Source organism: Centruroides vittatus, unplaced genomic scaffold (assembly GCF_030686945.1).
Source record: "Centruroides vittatus isolate TY-2023 unplaced genomic scaffold, ASM3068694v2 contig_7, whole genome shotgun sequence".
Classification (NCBI taxonomy): domain Eukaryota; kingdom Metazoa; phylum Arthropoda; class Arachnida; order Scorpiones; family Buthidae; genus Centruroides; species Centruroides vittatus.
In genome coordinates, this window is record NW_027122442.1 from 3,819,598 (window position 1) to 3,837,644 (window position 18,047).

Consider the following 18,047-nt stretch of genomic DNA (forward strand, 5'->3'; position numbering starts at 1 on the left):
AACAGCATATTTTATACAATAGAGGTATATAAATCAAATTTTCCACACAATTTACACAAAATAAAGAACATAAGACTAAGTAAAAATAATACTTCCCCTAGTACAAGATGTTCTTGATAGAGAACTTAAAATCAGAAAAGAAATCATGGTATAGTAGAGAAGCAATATGGATCTATCAAAGAAGTCTGAAGAACATTATTAATTGAAGAGATTCAGTTTCTTCAGTTACATCTTTAAAATATTCATGAGCCATTTCCACGTTGTATACAGAAATTCATAACATGTCAATATTATTTTATTATTTATTTAAATTAATTTTATCTCCTTTAAAACAGTTTGTTTCCACTTCCGTATGATTGGAGTTATTTGGTTAGATAAGTCTCTTCATTAAACTTCTTCATAACTGCACAATGAGAGAACTGTGTTATCTATATTTATCACTATCTACATGAATCCATTTAATTAATGAAAATTATTCATCTTTTATTCTGGACTGAGTTATAAATTATACAATTAAATAGCAGCTAGCAATAACCTACAGATTAAAATAAGCACGAAATTGTTGTTAAATTACTTTTGCTGAATATTTGGCGAATTGATACTGGATAAAACTTTTATCTAGTATAAATTTAATAACAGCTTTTATCTAATAAAGAATCTGGCATGAAAAATTAATTATTTCTTTCAGGAAAATGTATCCTACTTACCAATTGAAAAAATTTAAATATTTATAAAAAAAACCAAGCTCAAATTATATTAATATTATGTAATTTGGTATAAAAAAGTAGGTGTTTAAGCACCAAGGAGACTAAACTATTGTCCAGACAACTTAGTTGAGAGCACTGATGCAAGTAAGCATGTACAAAGTAAACTGTAAAATAGGATGATGCTTTTTCTGATATGGAAGGGAATCTATACATATACGAAGACTGTTTTCAAAAGACAAAAAATAATTTTAAGCAGCATGTCACTTTCTTTCAAAGAAAATTCATCTTTTTTTTTTTAAGCCAGACAATAATTTAGGAACCGACAGGACTTGCTTCTCTTCGACATACAAACCATGGATTATTCTTCTAATCACATCATATCAAAGCTATTTAATACAAATTCTTTTTAATCACATTCTGTATTTACTTAAGTAATAGATTTTCTAGATTCATTGAATTTTTTTCGGAGATATTTTCAAATGACTGATTGTCAACAAATGCCAAAAACTAAATTTTCACTGAAATCAACTGAAAATCACCAAATTTCTTTTTAAATTTAAACTATTTTACTATCAGTACACATATTATTAATAACCACGATGATTACATTTGATGACTAAAGCTTAATTTCGTTCACTTTTACTGGATTATATACTTATTTTTGCCTTAAATAATTAATACTAATTTAACAAATTAATTATATATAAACCAACCCCAACGTAGAGTAATAAATAAAAATTACTGTTGGATTTTAATTTGGCCATAAAATGGCTAATTAATTATAGATACGCATAATTCGGATTAAAGGTAGGCAGATTTTGAACATGTAAATTAAATCGTAATAATGTAACGAGTAAAGAAAGGTTAGCATGTTGCAGATCTTAAAAACAAAATATCAGAAATAAAATCAGTAAATAAGTATAATTTTAAAATAAAATTAAGAAAGAAACTAAATATACATACTAAGTAAATATATTATATTGTAAGTATCAATAATTAAACAAATAATTTCATAAATGTAATACTAAATGTATTTTTTTGTTATATAATTTTTGTTTAACAAATTTATATTAACAAATGAAAACAACACAGTTGAAATTCACAATACAGGAAAAAATGAAACGCGAACATTTAGATACAAATATTTTTACATTTTTCTTTACGGAAAAGAAATATCGAGTAAAAGAAAAATTTGCAGCAAAATATAACTACCAAAACAAAATTTTCTTCTTGATATTATACAGAAGTACAACATGCTCTTGATTTAACAGATAAAAAATTTAGAATCTGTTTTATTTGCAGAAGAGAACACTAAAACATTGGGTCAATGAATCAGCATTATTAGTGGAAGCAGTCCATTAGATACATTGCATAGTTTTTGAAGTTTTTAATTAAAATAAAGTTTGGTTTCTTCCATACATTTATATGAAATGACAAGTTTGGTTTCTTTCCATACATTTATATATTTTTAACAAATGTTTTAGAGACACGTATAAATTATTCAATGTTCACTGAAATAATATTTTATTCATACTTATATGCTATAACATTTTAATACATCCGTTTCATTATTAAATCTGTGTTTTTAAAATACATTCAATTTAATGGACTTTCGGCAGTAGCAATACACATTCCTTCCTCCCAATTAGTCCATTAAATCAAGGGACTACCATTAGCAGCAAATTTATGAGGCCAATAAATGAAAGAAGTCGTTTTCACTTATAATGTTTCTCATATAAATAAAAATTTGTCCTTTGAATTAAACAATCATCATGTATTGGCAGCAATATTATCTTACTTATATCAGAAAATTTTATATCTAAGATAGGTATGAGTAAAACATGGTCATCCTAAGTTAAGTAATTAATTGTTAAATTTATTATAATTTTTTCACTTTATATATATTCAAAAATGTTTAAAACTAACAGGTTTCATTTCTTCTCTCATTTCAATGTACAGGCTTATACCCCGTTTGCACCGAGCATTTCAATCTAGATTGTGACCAAGGCCGGCGACTATGCCTTGGTGCGACCTCCCTCAACCGTTTCAATCTCGATTGAAATGACGTTCAATCGCGATCGACTCGAGAGAGTTCTTGAAACTATTGGGTTGTTCGGAAAGTAATTTCGTTTTTTCCATAGAAAAATAAACGCAATATTCTTATAATAAATAAATATTTCATTGAATTATATATTGACCATTTTGGTCAAATATCTGTTGTCATTGTTTCTGGTAGTAGCATGATTTCACATTCATATAAATTTTGATCGTTGTTTACAAAAAACTGATCCAAGTGATTTTTGACATTGTCATTTCAAGTAAATGTCTTACAGTTAAAAAAAATTGTATAGACCGGAACAAGTAATAATCTGAGTGTGCCCGATCTGGCAAATATGGTTGGTGTGATAACACATCCCATCTAAGCTATAACAGTTTCTGACGAGTTACCAAACTTGCGTGAAATTTGGCATTATCATGGTAAAACACTACACTTTGTTTGTTGATCAATTCTGGCCTTTTCTATTTGATGATATTACTCAATTTGTTTACTCGATGGCAGTACACTTTCGAATCAATTGTTAAATTGTCTGGTAAAAGCTCAAAAAAAAATTTCTTTAAAATCCAACCATAGAGAGCATCTCTCGTTTATAACATGCGGAACCCATATATCGAGCTTTGAAACGAAACCAATTCATTTTAAGTAGTAATAAACGGTTCAATTTAATAGATTTAATCTCGTAGTAATTTCACGTGTTGTTATATGGCAGATTGCTTCAATCAGTACCTTATTTTGTTTTCATTGGCTTCGAATGGCCATCCAGAATGTGGTGTATCTTCAATATTGCAATTTTGTAAACCAGTTTTGGCACTGTCTTTCTCTCACCACATCTTCTCCAAACATGTACCAGAATTTTTTTCTTGTTTGAACAGCATTTTGATTTTTTAGTTATAAAATAGCAAAATATGCTGAAAATGATGCTTTCGATTTTCCATATTTGATGGGTCACCGAAAAAAAAAAAAAAAAAACAATTGTACGAATCAAACAAAATTTTTTACAAATAAGCCTTAAAATGTCAGCTGTCGAAGTATATAATGAAAATGTAGTTTAAAATAAAATTGGCTGATAAAAATACATCTAATTCCTCTAGTAATAAAAAGACGAAATTACTTTCTGAACAACCTAATAGATACAGTCATAAGAGAGATCCCACAATCCCATGCGTGTGAGAAAATACAAGATGGCTGCGGATCTTGCGTCGGGATATCGACAAAGAAATAAAAAAGATATTGTATTTGGAGAAACGATGACATCTGTCTATTATTAGATATATAGCAAGAAAAAGTACTGTATTTATTTCTAACCAAAACTTACATTTTGTTTGTTGATGTTCGTGACTAACCACATAGTTATGTCTGTTTTATCATTGCGTGTAATAGCCAGGTTCTTCTCAAGCAGACTGTCTGTGCGCACAGCACGACGTTCAACTGGCAACAGTTACAATCCAGATCGAGATCGAAGTGAGTCGTGGATTGTGTGCGAATGTAGTATTACCATATTTCCACTTTCTTCATAAGTAATTTTTCAAATTATATTAGTTATTTCTTCCAAAGTTATGTTTGTATATCAGCAGTTCTAAACCATAAATCTAAAAGATTGTTTTAAGAAAATTTGAGTATACATGGGGTTATCAGTTAACAAACAGTTCTGACTGTGAACAAATCAAACAATGAACTCTTTTGTAAAAGCTTTCTATGTTTGGACAACAAACACCTCAGAACAAACATAAGAAGAAGCGACACAGGTGTGCGAGATTTGTAGAACTGTATTTTACTGCTATCTATGAACAATTTCTGGAATGAGACTTTGACAATTGTATACATAACCTTTTTTTGTGCTAGTTGATTTCTGTTCTCTGAATTTTTGTAAGTGCTTTTCTGAGCTTTTTATTTAAAAAAAAAACTGATAATATTATGGGACGTAAAATGAATGGAGTATCAAGAACTAAACCATAGAAACCAAACAAGATAACATCTAAGGTAGAGTGGGCAGACGATGCCTGATGTTGCTAGGCACTATGGCTTGAACAGGTTTACAGTAGGAACAATCTTAGCTAAGAAAGATATAATTAAGAAGATTCAAGCAGCTAAAGGAATAATGAAAATTGCTTCTGAGAAACAAAGATTTGCCATCCATGAAAAAATGGAGTGATTGCTTTTAGTTTGAATAAAAGAAAGGGATGTGAAAAGAGATGTAACTAGTATAACTATCATTCAAGAGAAGGCTAGAAAAATTTTTGAAAAATTAAAGAAACAAACTCCACATTTGTCACATGAGGAGATAGAATTCAAGGCTACCACTGGATAATTTGCAAAGTTTAGGAGGAGATCTGGCATTAAATGTGATAATTTATGGTGAATCTGCTAGTGCAGATAAAGAAAAAGCTGAGAAGTATGTCTCAAATTTCAAGATTTCATTAGAAAAGAAAGATATTGTCCACAACAAATTTTCAATTGTGATGAAACTGAACCGGTTGTGTTTACGCGGTACCGGGCTTGTACCTTTGTACGGCAATAAAGAACTTGAACTTGAACTTGTGATGAAACTGATTTATATAGGTGCAGCTCATGCTGAACTGCACCTATATCACAAAAGATGAGAAAAATATTCCTGGGCATAAACCCATGAAAGACCGACTGACATTACTTTTGGAAGCTAACACTAATGGTGATATGAAGCTAAACCCGCTTCTTGTCTATCACTCTGGAAACCCTACAGCATTCAAAAAAATTCCATAATTAGAGAAAGACTGCTAGTGATGTGGAGATTGAATGAAAGGGCATGGGTCACATAGGTTCTTTTCAAAGAATGACTATTTAAAGTTTGTGCCCCAAGCATCAAGGATTACCTTCAGGCCAATGAATTGCTATTGAAAGGACTGTTGATTTTGGACAATGCACAAGGACACCCAAAAGGTCTGGAAGATAATTTGCTGGAAGACTTTTTTTGACTGACAGTTTAGTTTTTGCCTCCAAATACTACTCCATTGATTCAGCCAATGGATCAGTAGGTTATTGCGGGTTTCAAGAAATTGTGCATTTGCATGCTGCTTTGTTGGTGTTTTGAAGCATGCCAGTTCTCCTCAACAATGACATTAAAAACATTTTGGAAAGAAAAATTTGATATTCATGAAGCTATCTGGTTCATTCAAAAGGCATGGTCAGAAGTCACTCAATGACAGTTGAATTCAGCTTGGCAAAAGCTGTGACCATCCTATATTCAGGGAGATGGAGATGATGTATGATGTCCCTGAAATTATGGATGAAATTGTGACAACTGCTAGAGATTTGGAATTGGAGGTGAATGAAGATGACAGAAAAACTCCAATAATTCTTGAATGAAGAACACCAAGAAAATCAGCAAGATGTATTTTCTTCTGAAAAAGAGAAAGACAAGAGAGGACCAATGCTGATATCTGCTATTAAAGATCTTTTGAAGAAATGGGAGGATGTCAGAACAACAGTCTTAGAATGGCACCCAAACAAGGTTGAGATCAGTAGGCTTGGGGATCTCTACAAAGACAATGCTATTAATGACTTCTGAAAAATATTGAAGAGAAAAAAGCATTCAACATTGGACAGATTCTTTAACACCCCACAAATGGAAAAAAAAACATGACTGATGAAAATGCAAGATTGTGTATATATGTATTATTGTTATTACATATAAATAAACATAATAAGAAATTATATCATTTATTTATTTATTTTTTGGATCTCCAGAATGAATTACTCAGATTCCCATAAAAATCTATGGTAAATCGATAATCGGTTAACTAACAATTCAGATAGTGAACATCATCTTCGAACGAATTATGTTTGTTAACTGATCATCCACTGTAATTGAAATAGAAATGCATGTGCCACCAAAGAAAATCATCTTAGATTTTCTCATTGTTGTTTGATAAATCTTAATAGTGTATTACATTTTGCAGTGTACTTTAGCTAGTTTTCAGCTGAGCCACAGCATTGACTATAACTGATTTTCTTGAACGTAAGTAAAGCTAAACTCAAAAATTATTATAAAATTTAAAATTTTATCTTGAATACTATATTGACAAAATTCATTCAATAATGTTATCTACGATGAATAACATTTTCCACAAGTTATATATATTAATTCTGCCAAATGGTGCGTGATCAAATTCAAAGGCTAACAAAAACTGGGTAAGTTAAGATTATGTTCCTTGCAACAACAAGAATTTAAAAATTAATATATTCCGGATTTGGGGCAACAAAGGAAACTTATCGTGAGATAAGTCTATGAAAAATGTAATAAAAAGAAATTTTTAGTTCAATAAAGCTTGCTTAGTTTTAGGTAAAAATGGATCTTTATTGTGTCTTGTTATCATTTTTGATTGGTTTTTTAATCATTAAGTTTCTGTAAAAGAAATTACTGACCAGTTTTATTTCTTCTCAAGTCATTCATAATGAACTACAATAATTAAATTTTTTTTTTTTATAAACAATAACTTAAAGTTTGAATCATTGTATAACTAAAAATGCCTTAAATGAGACAATTAAACCCTCTTAAGCTTGTTTATCAACCATTCCCAAGCAAAGGACATCTTTTCACTAAATAGCAGAAAAGCAATACAAATGCTAACTGACAATTAGAATCTATTAAACAATCAGAACTTTCATCAAGACTAGTAATAGGTTCGTGTGGATAAAAAAAATAATCAACTTTTTTTTAAATTTGAAATGCTTGCATGATTCGCTTTCTTTTTTTTTTGTACTTTTTAATCTTGAAATAAAGAGGATCAATGTTTTTCTTAATGTATATTTTAATTACAATTAATTTCCAGATAAAGAATATGACAGAATCTTACAACTAAGGAAAACTTTTATTTACATTGTGGTATTATGCCACAAAATATTTTTAAAGATGTTTTATTAGTTTCAAAATTTGAGCTTTTGACGATCTTACAAATAAGGAAAAATATATTTTTTTGTTTTCAATAAAGTAGCAAACTAACTGGATTGCACATCACAAACAGCTAATAAAAAACATAAAATTAATACTAAAGTAGTGTCCTAGCACTAAAAAATTCCAAAAATTTAATGAAAAAACTAATTTTAGCAAACAAATCTCTGAAAAAGCAATTTTAGTAACTTGTAATCAAAAAAGTAACTATGCACTAATAATTAATTCCATTCTGAGCTCTATAACAATGAAAACTGTATTGCTGAAAATATTTATAAAATATGAGGCTTGAAACGGAAATAAAACAAGTGTACAGAAAGCCGTTAAGCACCGTGTAACCTAATTAATTCATATGATCCTTTTTATATTCCATAAACTGAAATTATCAGATCAGTCCATAATTATGTGTTCATTTTGTTCACACAAGTTTAGACACATTATTTTGGTGCATATAAATTCCAATCAAGTTCAAATTAATCTTAAATACGATTGAATAGTTGCTGAGTTTAGTAATGTTGTGTGTTTTTAAAATTATTATTTAACTCCTTTTATAATGGAGATTATAAATGAACGCAAAAGATATATTTTATATTTTTTGTTCTTAAGTGGAAAAAAATGCTACAAGTGCAACAAAGGAAATTAACACTATGCATAATCAAAATAATATTAGTGTTAGCAGTAATTTGAAAGGTTTAAGAAGAAGAATTTAGTTTAGAAGATTAAGTTCGTTCAGGAAAACCAGCAAACTTTAATAATGCTCTGTCAGCACTACTGGCAGCAAATTTAACTGTATATGAACTTGCAGACCATTAAAATTTATTCCATGGAACCAACTACATTTAAAACATATTGGAAAAGTGTCCAAGTTGGAAAAATGAGTGCCGCTTGAATTACTGCTGGTTAATCAATATGTGCTTTTCTCTAATTTCATATTATTTCGTTTTGAAACTCTTCTTTTATCAGCTTGTTATCGGAGATGAGAAGTGAATCATTTACAATAATGTAACAAGAAAAAGACAATGGACAGATCGGAATCAACAGCCAAAACTGACAGGAAAAGATCAGTTATATCCAAAAATGATTCTTTTGTCTGTTTGGTGAGAAATGTTGGGTGTAATCCGCTTTGAGTTTTTGGAAACAAACCAAACAATTACATCTGCAATACATTGTGAGCATTTAGAACATTTATATGAAAAACAGCCACTCCTAATCAATAGAAAGAATGTTTTGTTGCAACATGGCAATGCCAGACTGCAAAACCAACCCTCAATAAACTAGAACACAACTGGAATATTTTACTGCACTTGTTCCATTCACCAGACTTGACATCAAGAGTGATTATCATTTATTCCAGGGTTTACAGAATTTTTTAAAAAGAAAAAAAAAATAATGTTGAAAATGCGGTTGCAAAATATTTTGAGTCTAAACCAAAAAGTTTTTACGAAAGTAGAATTAAAAAGTTGCTTTCAAGATGGCAAGATGTAAAAATTGATGGTGAGTACTGCACATTTTGGATTAAAATAAATTTTAATATTACCAGTACTCTGGCTGTGGAGTAGAATAGAGAAAGTCAGATGGAACAATAAGGTGGGAAATGAAGAAGTCCTACAAAGAGTGGGTGAAAAAGGAGCATATTGGAAAATAAAAAGGCAAAAAGCTAATTGGATGGGATACATGATTTGAGAGGAAGGATTATGGAATGATGTTATGAAAGGAATGGTTGCAGGCAAAAAAAAACGAGGGAGAAGGAGAATTAACATGGTAGATGACTTAAAAGAGGATAGTTATAAGGAGCTAAAGACAAGAGTGCAGAATAGAGTTACATGGAAAAGGTGATGGTGCTCACCGGACCTGTTATAACTAGCAGAAAACTAAAAAAGAAGAAGAATTACAAGAACTGTATGAATTTCATTTATTTTTTTATTTTAAATGAACTACAAATGCACACAAATTTATGAACTGACCTCATATAAGAGAAAATAAACTTTTTGTAAACAACAGTTTCATTTTTTAACATCATATATAATGAAACTATTTATATGTTGAGTTCTGATTATAATATCAGTAATACAATATTATTATCAATAATAAAGATTAGTAATGTAATTTAAAAAAACTGTTTTATTAAAAATAGAAATATAAATAATCATAATTACAATAAAATATTTTAAAACACAGTATCTTGCTAAATGCATTTCTATTGATATTACTAATATCAATACAATTTACATGCACTAATAATTTTGATATTTTATATTCATAAGCATTCCAACTATACTCACACTTCACAGTCATTCAAGCATAGTTGTATGAATTAATAAAATCGTTCCTATCAATTACATATTACAGTTTTGTCTCAAAGCTTTAACATGTTTTTTTGTGCAAGATATAATGTTCTTTTATAGATAATGAAAGATGTAATGTATACACATTACAGCTTTCATTATTTATAAAAGAATATGCCATTTAAGTATTAATAGAATCCAAATCATTTATCGATGGAATTAAGACAGATTTTATGTTATTTATTATTAATGAAGTTTTCATAGAATGGGGTTATAATTCATTTTTAACAACTTTACTCATTCTTCTTTATAACGATAAAACTAACATTCACATCCAATAAATATATTAGGTTAATGCTTTTGGCTTCTTCGAAACATCTTAATTACCTACTTAACTTGAAATAAATGAAATACTAACAAATTAAAATTCTTTTTCTAGCCTATTCATCTTTCTTAACTTCTCTTGCATTTAATTCCAATTATTTTTAGTACTTATACAGAATAATTAATAACTTTAAAAAACAATTTATAAAAATATCTTAATCATTAATTAATTAACCGAAAAAAAAAGTTCATTGAACATTAACTAAACATTCTCTAATGTATTTATACAAGTATTTACTATATAAGTGCCATTGATGCAATATTAATGAAATGTTATTTAACCAATTGCATTGGTATCAGTTAGGTCCAATTAAAAATGTTTAATTTTATGGCATAATTGTTGATCCAATTGATGTAGAATTTCATATTTAGTTACAGAAATCAAAAAATATTTGTATATATTTATATACCAGAAGTCAAAGACTCAAATTCTTGGTTTTGTAAGAAGCATCCAGCCAAAAGAAATCACAGTTAGTCAACTGTAGAAAATTAACTTTATTCACTTTTCTTAACTTATGTTTTATGCTGTAGTCCTCATTAGATATATTACTGCAACTGAAAAATATTACAGAATACTTCTTTAAGATGCCATTTTACATTTTAGCTTATGTAAAACCATTTAAAATTCCTCAAAAGCCTCCATTTTACATTATATATATATATATATATTTTTTTTTTATTTACAAGTTTATACTAATTTTTAAAAGTTTCAAATATCAAATTTTTTCAAGTCTTCAAAAAGTTTCATTTTCAGGATACATTTGATAGACAAAAACAAATTACAAGATTAAAAATTTGTTGATTGGACACTCAGAATAATGTTCAAATTTTATGATATTGTTTGCATTCAATCAAAAAGAGTCTGTTTTAATAATAATCTGTCGTAAAAGATTTTGCAAATTCAACTAAATATTTCTTAAGTTGTTAATAATCTTTTTAAAATTGTTTTTTTTTTTTTTTCTTTTAAGTTAATAGCGAGGTTGAGGCCGAAGTTTTAAACGCGAAAACGTGTAAGTCGGACGTTCGGCGCAGCTTTCCTGTAAGCCTAGAAGTTTGACAATGGCGTTTGAAAAGTCAGAGGAATCATGCTCAACATTCCAAATGCCATTGTCAAACTTCTAGGCTTACAGGAAAGCTGCGCCGAACGTCCGACGTACACGTTTTCGCGTTTAAAACTTCGGCCTCAACCTCGCTAATATCTCCAATATGTCTATAATCATATTTTTAATATAATCAATTCCACATCTCTTTTATTCACAACATGCATTAATATTTTTAATATTTTTCGATAATCTAATTTTCAAAACTTTTATTATCATATTAATTAATTGCATAAATTTCATTTTTCTATTTGCCTTTTCAAAACATAACTTTACACCATTATCACAAACTTTTAATTTTAGATAAAGATTTTAATTGAAGGCATTATAAAATTAAATAAAAGACAGATACAACAATTTAAAAAATGTTTCTATAAATATATAGCTCCTATAAAAAAAAAAATATTCCTTTGAAATTTATAGCAGAAAAAAATTACATAATAACTGATGTATCTTTTTATCTACAGTCAAACTGTATTTACTAAAATCACATTTTTCCCTTAATTCTGTTTAATACTGAATTATTTTAAAATGTACGAATTGTAAATAATTATTAGCATTGTATTATTCATACAGAAGTATTGATTTATGTATTATATAAATCATTTTATTTATTTTTAGAACAACAATGAAAATAACATACTCTGTCTTGTGGAGTTAAAATCGACACTATTCACACTTTGCAAGTACTTTCGATAGTTTATGAATATCCTCCTCAGGCTGATTTGTTTTATATTCGAATTGTACAAGATTTTTTATATTTAAATGAAATCGGAACATAATGGGCAAATTTAAAAGAAAAAAACAACTTCATTACATTCCACAAGCATGCAGCTGAACCCGTTTTTTTTTAAATTTGCACATTTTGTTCCAATTTCATTTAAATATAAAAAATCTCGTTCAATTTGAATATAAAACAAATCAGCCTGAGGAGGATAGTCATAAACTATTGAAGGCATTTGCAAAGTGTGAATAAAGTGTTGATTTTAACTCTACAAGACAGAGTATGTCATTTTATTGTTATTTTTAATAAAAATGTTGGTGTAAAGCGCATCATTTCTTCAATTTATTTTTTACTTCTCTTTTTTGAACATTATCAATTAGACAATTTATCATCTAATTACTGGCCAAAAAATTAATAAAGTTTCTTCAGTTTTAAGCAAATAATTAAAAGTCAATCATTAATTGTAATCAGAAATTTCAATTTTTAATTGTAGTCGAGTCTGCATAATTTGTCACCTGGATAACTCGACACCGTAGGTTAAGTAGTCAGTTTTGTGTGGTCCCAGCCAACTTACATAGGCATTAATGTTATTAATGTTCAAAAACTCGGTTTACTCGACATCATTTAACTCGTCACCACTGGATAAATCAATGTACTTTTTCTGTTTCACACTTTTTAGATGTCTGATAAGTCAACTCTCCCCTGAAAAATGAGTTCACACCACACAGCTTACTGTACGGTGTAAACTCATTTTTCAGGGGGACCACACAAAACTGACTGCTTAACCTATGGTATTGAGTTATCCGGGTGACGACTTATGCGGTATTATTATTATTATTATTATGCCAAACTTTAAAAAGCTGCTACATAAACATCTAATGTAAAATTGATTAAAAGACATTAAATTTAAGTAAATAATAATATCCTTTTCATAATATAGTTATTTTTAAATTAATTTTATAAATAAATCATTATTTAAAAATGAAAGACATTTATCTCACATAATAAAACAATTGTAAATTATATCATTAGATCTAAAACTAAATTAGGTTGCATTTAAATTGTATATAATCAAAACCACATGCAATTCAAATGCAATAATGATCTTAATTACCCTAAGAATCATATAAATTAATTATGGTTATCAGTTTTTCTTGGACTGGTTATTTGTTAATCCATATTACATTTCTAACATGTTACGGACTATAACAAACTGATCATGCAACAAAATAACAACTTTAAATAATCATGCAACAAAACTTCTATGTTTACTAATCATGCAGCACACAAAAGTACAAGATAAATCATTTATATATATTCTCATTAAGATGATCATTGCCCTAGTATTATTTAACATACCTTGAAATTCATCATCCCATTCTACATCAATAGGGAAAAAGAAAGCACCATGATTTCAGCAAATTATAAAATGAATTGCCATAATAAATTAATTAATTAATAATTTTTCCATAATGAAGTATCTGTTTCATTTAACATTAACTATTTAAAAAATCAATGAATTTGAAAAAAAAAACTGAGTGTCAAAAGTTTTAGAAATTTGATCAAAAATGTATACTAAAATATATGATTCTATGAGTGAATTATTAAAAAGTTTAAATATGATAATAAGTGAATTCCTATAATGTTTTATTTTATAAATTTTAAATATATTTCAATGAAAAAAAAATATATTGTTTTGACGAATATATTTCAGATTAACAAGATATAAACAACTTATCTACAGTAGAACCCCCCTAATCCGTCACCTTTGGGACCGGGGGGTATGGTCAGAACGCAAAAAAGGTCGGATTGTTAGAAAAAAGTAAAATAAACAATCTTTCAACTGAACTGTATTGTTCTCTACAGTAAAAGCATTGCAATAAATCGCACAAAAGCTGTTATTATTAATAAAAAAGAGCAATACTGTATGTATTTACTACATACTGTACACCGTAACGAACACAGAAGAACGCGACGAGCGCGAGTCACCGACGAGTCGGGGCAAGTTTCTCGACTCCGACCATGGGTCGGATTAACCGGAGCGACGGACTAGCCGAGGGTGGACTAGAGGGGTTCTACTGTATTTTATATAAAATTTAATTAAAAGTTTTATTATTATTAATAAAAAATAATTGAGATAAATTTCAAAATCAAATAATTTAAAAACTTTATAATAATATAATTTTTTTTTATAGTTCATTACTTTTACAAAGAATGACAACTTCAGTAAGAATGTTATTTTGAATTATAAATGAATGATAAGAAAATTATAAATGCATTTGTTTTTATAAAATCATAATAAAAAAATTATATAGAATTAATATCATTCATAAAATAATATAAAATTAACAAAATACACTAGCATAATGCCAAAAGAATTTCACGAGACAAAAAATTGTAAAAATAGAGCAATCTTTTTCTGATCTAAATTTTTAATACTCATTAATGGTTTACATTTATTCTGATATAAACTAAACTTTTCAAATATAATTTAAAACTTGAACTTTCTATAAACTACAATAATGGGTACGAAGTGGGTTTGCTGGTAAACTGCACTGACTAAGAAGCTATATATTGTAATACATTTTACACTTTAATATGTAAAAAGAAGCAAATCCTATAAGAAATTTTTCATATTCAATTTATTATATGTAAGTTTGTGTGTCATGAAAATTGTTCTTTCATCCTATTTGATTAGAGAAAAACAAGTAGAGAATTTGTTATTTTAATTAGCAATTTTTGACATGATAATTAAAAATTTTATTTACAAATATCTTAATATTTTCTAGTTTCGAAATTAATAAAAACATATTTTAATATAAATTTTTTTAATAATTATATTTACAAAAAAGCTAAAAGTAAATAAATTAGTTTTATAATTGCACATTTTTTATTTTTACCATTTAAAAAAAGGTTATTTCATTAAGCAACCTACCTTCATCCCAATGAATGACTTTAAAGATAATTTTATGCATATAATTATTTTAAAATAATTATTTAATACATGTTGATATTTGAAAAAAAAATTTTAAAAATATATTTTAACATAATAAATACCATCCTTTTAATATTTATGGATATTTACAATACTATTAGTGATATATTTTACTAAAAATTTCTTAGTACTACCAATATTTTTCATTTCATCAATCTTTGTGTTACCAAATTGTTTACTTAAAATTACAACTGATAAAAATAATTAAGTTTGTTCCAACCAATTCAACAAAAATATACGGTTCATATCCTCGCTAGTTTAACAATCCTCCCCCAGTCTAAAATATTAAAACTTTATGTTCCTTATGTTAAGTACTTAGTTTTGATAAATAATTTATTATGATTATTTTTGCTTCCTTAAATAAAAAAAAATATTTAATCGGAAGTGTTTATGACCATTATTCTGACCAATATATTAAACAGTGTGAAACAAAACATTCAAAACAAGGAGCGATAACTGTAGAACCATTGTTAGTAGAACAAGCAGAGTTATATAAAGAATTCGAAATTTGAAATTTTAAAAATTATGTTATCCAAACAGAACTTTAAATAATAAATATATTGATGGTTATATAAAATGTTAAAATAAAATATTACTACCATAAGGTTCTGAACCTTTAACAATTAAATTATTATAAAACAAGTTGATTTCCAAATTCATTTCAAATCTTTTTCTAGAGAACAGAATCCCTATAAAGATCTCAAAATTATTGTCCAACAATTATTTGTTTATGACATAAACATATAATCGGATTTTTAGATCTTTAAATTTTTATTCTATTTATAATAAATTACTTTTTAATTTATTTAGCATTATGAGAAATATTAAAATAAAATATTACTACTGTAACTAGCAATAACTTTCATATTTTACAAAATTTAATATATCATGTTGTGTTTGTATAATACCAATTTAAAAATTATTAATTCTTAATGTAATTCTACTTGTTGTAATATTAATATGTAGTTATTGCTTTTTGTAATGAATTTCTTGATCTACACTGTCCAATACGTTGGTAAACTTAAATAACCACTTAAAAGGGTTTTTTGGACAAATAAACAGAAATGTTATGTCCTTCGAATCCATCGCTTACCTGAGTTCAAGAATTACTCAGAAGACGATTCTCAGATATTTTATTTAAATTTTTAAATAAAAGCAAGATTAGCAGAGTAGCAAAACATCAGGAGGATATTGCCAATAATAAACTCACAAGTGAGCTTTCAAAAAGAGTATTACAGCATGGCAACATGCCCCTTTGGGCTAATACTAGATTACTGAGACAGTGCTAGGAGAAAAAAACCATTATTCTTATGGAAAAATCTTTATATCATGTCAGTTTTACTCTGTAATACTGCTAACATCGATATTCCACAATTATGAATAGAATTATTTAAGCAATTCACTTTGTAGATGTTCTAAAGATTTTTACACTTGGGAGTTATATTTTTGTCGATAATTTTGCATACATCGCATTTTATTAGATTGTACTGTACTAATTTTTATTGAATATTTAATATTCCAATCTCATGCCTTACTGAATTTAAAAAAAGGAATGTTACATTTATATTCTATTCTTATGTTTGAAATTTGTGTTTGATTTTTGCCTGATGACAAAGGCTGTGTCTTTGAAAGTACTTGCAATTTTTAAGAAATACATGTTTTTTAACGTTGGTTGTAATTTCTCTCCCATGTAACATTCCTGGCGTAAAGTGAATATTGTTTTTGTAAATTAACATATTTTATGAAATTCTTTATGCTGACAAAAGTATTTTAATCTAAAGAAAAATTTCTTTTATAAGATTTTGAAAATAATGTTTTAAGAACAGTTTAAAATGATTTGATATAATTTCTGAAAATTTTGTTACAAAATGTTTATTAGATTTAAGTTCAATATCAGCAATATAAATTCAAATTAATCTTGATAATAAAAGGTAATACAATTAAATTCACTAAAGAAAAAAATTAAACTTCTAACATAACAAATTTTTAATAAATATTAGCAAGGTTGAGGCCGAAGTTTTAAACGCAAAAACGTGTATGTCAGACGTTCGGCGCCACTTTCCTGTAAGCCTAGAAGTTTGACAATGGTGTTTGGAAAGTCAGTGGAATCACGCTCGACATTCCAAATGCCATTGTCAAACTTCTAGGCTTACAGGAAAGCGATGCCAAATATCCGACGTACATGTTTTTGCGTTTAAAACTTTGGCCTCAACCTCGCTATTTTTAAATTAAAAAGGACGCTAAAAGCAACTCACTTTTCAAAATTATAATTTGTCACATGCAATAAATTAATCATAATTACTTAATCCATTTAAGTAAATTTTAAATAAATGATTCAGTATATATCTAATAATTTAACATATTATATAATTTTTCATAGATTATCCCTTTTCATGTAATAAACAATGCATTATAAGAAAATTTTCCTTTTCTCTAATTACATTATATAATATTTGGATTTTTTCCCATGTAAACTAGACAACTATCATGTATATCAAATATTAAAGTACTGTAAATTAAATTGTTTATTAATTACTTTTTTATTTTTACATAAGATTTAAAAATTTAATAATTTTGATTCAAAAGAAATTCATATTTTAGATAAAAAGCATATATATACATATATAATATTTACTATATGTACAGTACATCTAGTTACAAAAAACATCAATTTATATTTGCATACAACTGTCACCCTTCATCGTTTCTTTTGATGGCATCTGCTGTTAGCTAAGCATCAGTATTATTATATATAAGATTAAAAGCAGAAGTAAGCAAACTTTATAAATTTTTATTAATATTCTATTTTTAATAAATAGAAATAAATCTTTCATTAAAATATTTTAAGAAACAATATCTAAATTCA

General features: G+C 27.4%; 1 protein-coding gene across 8 annotated transcripts in view; it reads right to left on the reverse strand.

Moving 5' to 3' along the window:
* Window positions 1-18,047, reverse strand: part of LOC136980497 (cytoplasmic dynein 1 intermediate chain 2-like) — a 71,183-nt gene that overhangs the window by 17,872 nt on the left and 35,264 nt on the right. For 2 of the 8 annotated variants that reach the window (XM_067276631.1, XM_067276627.1), the window contains 2 exons: window positions 15,122-15,139; window positions 13,546-13,566 (listed from right to left, as the gene is read on the reverse strand). The exons of 3 other annotated variants lie outside the window; for them this stretch is intronic. In XM_067276631.1, the coding sequence (XP_067132732.1) occupies window positions 13,546-13,566; window positions 15,122-15,139 (39 nt within the window). The remainder of the gene's footprint in view (window positions 1-13,545; window positions 13,567-15,121; window positions 15,140-18,047) is intronic. 3 more of the 8 variants (XM_067276632.1, XM_067276628.1, XM_067276630.1) reach the window with 2 other exon arrangements.